At 46.5% G+C, this 7566-nt stretch overlaps 1 protein-coding gene across 1 annotated transcript in view; it reads right to left on the reverse strand.

The window, feature by feature from the left end:
- dpep1 (dipeptidase 1) overlaps positions 1 to 6426 on the reverse strand; it is a 48808-nt gene extending 42382 nt beyond the window's left edge. The window contains exon 1 of the mRNA XM_070896979.1: positions 6290 to 6426. Within this exon, the coding sequence (XP_070753080.1) occupies positions 6290 to 6426 (137 nt within the window). The remainder of the gene's footprint in view (positions 1 to 6289) is intronic.
- Positions 6427 to 7566: the final 1140 nt, after the last annotated feature.

The following is a 7566-nucleotide window of genomic DNA, read 5'->3' on the forward strand; positions in this document are numbered from 1 at the left end:
GACACAGAGCACACATCGTCTGCGGATGAATCCAAGGAGGTGGAGGAGGGGGAGGACCTGCCAAAGTCTGCTCCACCTGTAACTGTGCAGGGGCAGACTTGGCCATTGGGACAGGAGGCAGCATGCCGGGTACTGAGTGTGGGTGTGGGATGGGGGGGGGGGGGGGAACGGGGGTTGTCAACGGGTGAGAAATGGAAGTGGTTTGAGTTCACTCGATGGATGGAGTGCATTTGGTGAGAGTGACTATCAGGGAGAGGTATAAAATTGCATAAGGATGAGTATGAGTTCCAGTGGTTTATGGATAGATGGAGATGTGAGGCAGTGGATAGAAAGAAAAGAATGGGTACATTTGCAAGTTAAGTGTGTTTGAGGAGTAATGTGATGGATTAGGCTTGATAAGGCAGAGTGGGGTTGGGGGGGCAGGCGGTGGTTGATGCTCACAGCAGTATGTAGGTGAATGTGTAACTGTACTCACCTTTCCTGACCTTCCTAGGTCATTAAAGAGCTTCCTGCACTGAATCCATGAGCGTGGCACAATGCTCCTGCTGCTGACCTCCCAGGCCACCTCCAGCCACCCCTTCTTTGCAGCAGCAGCAGCGTTCTTCCTCCAATTGCTGAGGAAGAATATCTCCTCACAGCCCCCAGCCCGTACATCGAGGGAGGCATCAATAAAGCAGGTGCAGCCCTTGATCGCCCTGAATCCATTGTCAAAGTAATGGAGGAACTATTACATTTGTGCCCAGTCTCACCCAACCCAACAAAACAAGAACTGAAGACCAAGGGCACCGGGATGAAAGGGACACGGTCTTCATGAAGGAAATGGCAAACCTTTCTAACATTTGTTTATAAGCAAAAAGCGCAATCCTATAAATTGTATTGAACTGTATCAAGTAATAAGAGAAATTATCAGGAATATGCTACACTGACAACAGCACTTTACCACCCTAGCTGAATGTATTATGTCTAATTTGGAGATAAATCTTCCAAAGAAGCTAATTTGGCTCCATCGCAATTATGATTTGTTGGGGGTAGGTGATTTTCATGTTGAGCATTATTCAGATAGGGTGTAGCAATCATCATGGGACCCAACCAATGATGTTCCTGGATCCTCATTATATTGCAGTTAGCAAGGTATCATCATAAAACACATGCCTCAACAGACAGCTTGCTGACGTGGGGCTGGGAAGTTGAGCAGGACACCAGGTTTTGACGGGCCTGGAGCAACACCATAAAGGGGAGGGATATTAGCATCATCAATAAAAAGAAGCAGGACTTTGGAACAGCAAGCAACACATGTGCAGACTTTTAACATTGTTGTCGGCAATTTAAGTGTATCTAAGGGTTAAGTCATGGCAGGACAGCTCGGTCACGTGATATGCTCCTCCTGTACCATGTGGGAACACGGGGACAACACCAGTGTCCCTGACGACTACATGTGCGGGAAGTGTGTCCACCTCCAGCTACTGACGGTCCGCGTTGCGGAGTTGGAGCTGAAGGTGGATTCACTCTGGAGCATCCACGATGCTGAGAATGACGTGAGTATCACGTGTAGCGAGTTGGTCTTACCGCAGGAGAAGGGTCCACAGCCAGCGAGGGAATGGAAGACCAGCAGGAAGAGTAGTGCAAGGAAGGTAGTGCAGGGGTCCCCTGTGGTCATCCCACTGCAAAACAGATACACTGCTTTGAGTGCTGTTGAGGGGGATGACTCATCAGGAGCGGGCAGCAGCAGCCAAGTTCATGGCACCATGGCTGGCTCTGTTGCACAGGAGGGCAGGAAAAAGAGTGGGCGAGCGATAGTGATAGGGGATTCAATTGTAAGGGGAATAGATAGGCGTTTCTGCGGCCGCAACCGAGACTCCAGGATGGTATGTTGCCTCCCTGGTGCAAGGGTCAAGGATGTCTCGGAGCGGGTGCAGGACATTCTAAAAAGGGAGGGAGAACAGCCAGTTGTCGTGGTGCACGTTGGTACCAATGACATAGGTAAAAAAAGGGATGAGTTCCTACGAAATGAATTTAAGGAGCTAGGAGCTAAATTAAAAAGTAGGACCTCAAAAGTAGTAATCTCGGGATTGCTACCAGTGCCACGTGCTAGTCAGAGTAGGAATCGCAGGATAGCTCAGATGAATACGTGGCTTGAGCAATGGTGCAGCAGGAAGGGATTCAAATTCCTGGGGCATTGGAACTGGTTCTGGGGGAGGTGGGACCAGTACAATCCGGACGGTCTGCACCTGGGCAGAATCGGAACCAATGTCCTCGGGGGAGTGTTTGCTAGTGCTGTTGGGGAGGAGTTAAACTAATATGGCAGGGGGATGGGAACCAATGCAGGGAGATAGAGGGAAACAAAAAGGAGGCAAAAACAAAAGACAGAAAGGAGATGAGGAAAAGTGGAGGGCAGAGAAACCCAAGGCAAAGAACAAAAAGGGCCATTGTACAGCAAAATTCTAAAAGGACAGAGGGTGTTAAAAAAACAAGCCTAAAGGCTTTGTGGCTTAATGCAAGGAGTATCCGCAATAAGGTGGATGAATTAACTGTGCAAATAGATGTTAACAAATATGATGTGATTGGGATTACGGAGACGTGGCTCCAGGATGATCAGGGCTGGGAACTCAACATCCAGGGGTATTCAACATTCAGGAAGGATAGAATAAAAGGAAAAGGAGGTGGGGTAGCATTGCTGGTTAAGGAGGAGATTAAGGCAATAGTTAGGAAGGACATTAGCTTGGATGATGTGGAATCTATATGGGTAGAGCTGCAGAACACCAAAGGGCAAAAAACGTTAGTGGGAGTTGTGTACAGACCTCCAAACAGTAGTAGTGATGTTGGGGAGGGCATCAAACAGGAAATTAGGGGTGCGTGCAATAAAGGTGCAGCAGTTATAATGGGTGACTTTAATATGCACATAGATTGGGCTAACCAAACTGGAAGCAATACAGTGGAGGAGGATTTTCTGGAGTGCATAAGGGATGGTTTTTTAGATCAATATGTCGAGGAACCAACTAGGGGGGAGGCCATCTTAGACTGGGTGTTATGTAATGAGAGAGGATTAATTAGCAATCTTGTTGTGCGAGGCCCCTTGGGGAAGAGTGACCATAATATGGTGGAATTCTGCATTGGGATGGAGAATGAAACAGTTAATTCAGAGACCATGGTCCAGAACTTAAAGAAGGCTAACTTTGAAGGTATGAGGCGTGAATTGGCTGGGATGGATTGGCGAATGATACTTAAGGGGTTGACTGTGGATGGGCAATGGCAGACATTTAGAGACCGCATGGATGAACTACAACAATTGTACATTCCTGTCTGGCATAAAAATAAAAAAGGGAAGGTGGCTCAACCGTGGCTATCAAGGGAAATCAGGGATAGTATTAAAGCCAAGGAAGTGGCATACAAATTGGCCAGAAATAGCAGCGAACCTGGGGACTGGGAGAAATTTAGAACTCAGCAGAGGAGGACAAAGGGTTTGATTAGGGCAGGGAAAATGGAGTATGAGAAGAAGCTTGCAGGGAACATTAAGACGGATTGCAAAAGTTTCTATCGATATGTAAAGAGAAAAAGGTTAGTAAAGACAAACATAGGTCCTCTGCAGTCAGAATCAGGGGAAGTCATAACGGGGAACAAAGAAATGGCAGACCAATTGAACAAGTACTTTGGTTCGGTATTCACGAAGGAGGACACGAACAACCTTCCGGTTATAAAAGGGGTCGGGGGATCTAGTAAGGAGGAGGAACTGAGGGAAATCCTTATTAGCCGGGAAATTGTGTTGGGGAAATTGATGGGATTGAAGGCCGATAAATCCCCAGGGCCTGATGGACTGCATCCCAGAGTACTTAAGGAGGTGGCCTTGGAAATAGTGGATGCGTTGACAGTCATTTTCCAACATTCCATTGACTCTGGATCAGTTCCTATGGAGTGGAGGGTAGCCAATGTAACCCCACTTTTTAAAAAAGGAGGGAGAGAGAAAACAGGGAATTATAGACCGGTCAGCCTGACATCGGTAGTGGGTAAAATGATGGAATCAATTATTAAGGATGTCATCGCAGTGCATTTGGAAAGAGGTGACATGATAGGTCCAAGTCAGCATGGATTTGTGAAAGGGAAATCATGCTTGACAAATCTTCTGGAATTTTTTGAGGATGTTTCCAGTAGAGTGGATAAGGGAGAACCAGTTGATGTGGTATATTTGGACTTTCAGAAGGCTTTCGACAAGGTCCCACACAAGAGATTGATGTGCAAAGTTAGAGCACATGGGATTGGGGGTAGTGTGCTGACATGGATTGAGAACTGGTTGTCAGACAGGAAGCAAAGAGTAGGAGTAAATGGGTACTTTTCAGAATGGCAGGCAGTGACTAGTGGGGTACCGCAAGGTTCTGTGCTGGGGCCCCAGCTGTTTACACTGTACATTAATGATTTAGATGAGGGGATTAAATGTAGTATCTCCAAATTTGCGGATGACACTAAGTTGGGTGGCAGTGTGAGCTGCGAGGAGGATGCTGTGAGGCTGCAGAGCGACTTGGATAGGTTAGGTGAGTGGGCAAATGCATGGCAGATGAAGTATAATGTGGATAAATGTGAGGTTATCCACTTTGGTGGTAAAAACAGAGAGACAGACTATTATCTGAATGGTGACAGATTAGGAAAAGGGGAGGTGCAAAGAGACCTGGGTGTCATGGTACACATCAGTCATTGAAGGTTGGCATGCAGGTGCAGCAGGCGGTTAAGAAAGCAAATGGCATGTTGGCCTTCATAGCAAGGGGATTTGAGTACAGGGGCAGGGAGGTGTTGCTACAGTTGTACAGGGCATTGGTGAGGCCACACCTGGAGTATTGTGTACAGTTTTGGTCTCCTAACCTGAGGAAGGACATTCTTGCTATTGAGGGAGTGCAGCGAAGGTTCACCAGACTGATTCCCGGGATGGTGGGACTGACCTATCAAGAAAGACTGGATCAACTGGGCTTGTATTCACTGGAGTTCAGAAGAATGAGAGGGGACCTCATAGAAACATATAAAATTCTGACGGGGTTAGACAGGTTAGATGCAGGAAGAATGTTCCCAATGTTGGGGAAGTCCAGAACCAGAGGTCACAATCTAAGGATAAGGGGTAAGCCATTTAGGATCGAGATGCAGAGGAACTTCTTCACCCAGAGAGTGGTGAACCTGTGGAATTCTCTACCACAGAAAGTTGTTGAGGCCAATTCACTAAATATATTCAAAAGGGAGTTAGATGAGGTCCTTACTACTAGGGGGATCAAGGGGTATGGCGAGAAAGCAGGAATGGGGTACTGAAGTTGAATGTTCAGCTATGAACTCATTGAATGGCGGTGCAGGCTAGAAGGGCCGAATGGTCTACTCCTGCACCTATTTTCTATGTTCTATGTTTCTACAACACCAAACGCGATAAATTTGAAAGTCTTTAACATGCAATCCCCACATGCAACTTCCATAAAAATATCTCCCAAAGCAGAATTCAGCTATCACTGACTGCAGCCGAAGTTCCTTCGAATTATTGTTGTAAATGACCATCGCCTGACTTGTAGCGCCCATGGTTGGTGGGTGACAACAAGAACTGTGGTAGTCATCCAGACTGAGACAAAAATAGCATTGGCCATTTGACCCCAATATGTATGAGCCTCCTGCCTGTTTCTGACAAGAGCTCCGGCCAACTGGATTGAAGTCATCTGAAAATCAGGATGGACAGCAACGTAATGATAAGTTGGCACGACTACCCACCGCAAGATTTTGATTTCACTGCTGCCCCATTCGTAAGCATTATAAAAGCTGGAAGTGACACAAAAATGGCCCCCAGGCTCTTTGCCTAGACTAAAGACATTTCTAATGGACAAGTCAGCTTCCATAGGCAAGCACGTAGTTCACATTAGGCATTAAGCTTATCACTGTAAAATTCAGCCAGTGAGGTACGCATTTCCGCTTTGTACAGTACAGCTTCTCTGAACCCACCGAGGAGCAGACAGAGGGTCGACATCAGAACCTCTCCTATCAAATCACTGGCTGTTGATGTTAGTTAAGGAAAATCTATGGTGTAACCACTGGCATTGGAATTATTTGATCAATTTTTATTACATTTTGTGACACTATTGAGAACCTGGTGCGCTGATATAAATACATATATCAAGAAAAGAAATACAAACTTGGGTAATATGACCAAGAATTTTCAGCTAAATGAATATCATTGTCTTCATCGATGGTTTCACTGCAAGTCCAGCTTGATGACTTTCAAGAAAGTTTATATAGGACACTTTTGTAACTTTACATATAAATTTGTTTCACTCACCCATCTATAAGAGGAGTTTCTTTCATCAGTTTCTCTGCCCGTTGTCTGTACTGATCTGCAGAACAGAGTGTGTAAACACACAAAAGGAAAAGAAAAATCCACATCTTCTTTACCACGGGTATCTGTGGCTGAGACATAACTTTAGTTGAACTTCCTGTTTTCTTCCTCTCATTTTATATCAGAGAGATAAGATTAATCTTTAACTTCTAGGCTTTTAAATTCACTTGGCAGTCATTAGAAAGACTGCTAATCGCTAATCAGGGTGAGGTGACATTTGGAAGCGAGAAAACTAGGAGTGTTCCGGATTAGATTCTTTTTTCCATGATCTTTGATGGCGAGTATGAAAATTGTTGCAATGTGTTATTTAAATTTTTCCATTTCTATTAGGCCGCAATCGAACAGCCCGGCCCTCTGCTGGAGTGAATGAGGCTGATCGGGCCGGATCGTGGCTGCCGTCGGGGACCAGCTCGCTGGTCCCAATGCAGAGCCTGCAGCGAAGGCCCTTCTCTGTAAGGGAGGGAAGGAGCCGCCGATCTCGGCAGCGCTATGGAACATTGTGCAATGCTGCATCACTACCGCCCCGCCTGCGTCCTTTAGCGCTCCAGGAAGGAAGTGGAGTGCTTGATTTAGCACTCCAGTTCCTTCCTGGAGCGCTAATACCGAATTTACAGAAAGATGAAAATCATTAGCGCCTGCCACTAAGCTTTCAAAAGTTGGCGCTCTCGAATTTCTCCTTCAAAGTTCCTGGATCTTTTCGGCCATTTAGAGAATCCACCCACTGGAGGATCGTGGCCGGCCTCATCGTCATCGTTGGGGGGTGAGGCTTGGCTGGGGGTGGGGGGGAGGCCTGGTGAGGTAATCATAGGCCTCGTGGGGGGAGGATTCCGATGGCATTGGGTGGGTGTGGTTGGGACCCTGAATCCAGGAGGTAGGTATAAAGCCACTTACCTCCTGGATACAGCAATCCCCGCCTCGGTTTAACTGCCGGGTTTCACAAATTCTGTGAAACCCGTCCACAGGCAGCTAAATTCAAAATGGAAGGGAAAGCGTCAGCCTCATTACAATATTTAAATTGAGCGAATGGGCTAAGGTTTGGCAGATGGAATACAATGTCGGAAAATGTGAGGTCATCCACCTTGGAAAAAAAACAGTAAAAGGGAATATTATTTGAATGGGGAGAAATTACAACATGCTGCGGTGCAGAGGGACCTGGGGGGTCCTTGTGCATGAATCCCAAAAAGTTAGTTTGCAGGTGCAGCAGGTAATCAGGAAGGGGA

The sequence above is a fragment of the Pristiophorus japonicus genome, chromosome 13 (genome assembly GCF_044704955.1).
Source record: "Pristiophorus japonicus isolate sPriJap1 chromosome 13, sPriJap1.hap1, whole genome shotgun sequence".
In the NCBI taxonomy this organism is placed as follows: domain Eukaryota; kingdom Metazoa; phylum Chordata; class Chondrichthyes; family Pristiophoridae; genus Pristiophorus; species Pristiophorus japonicus.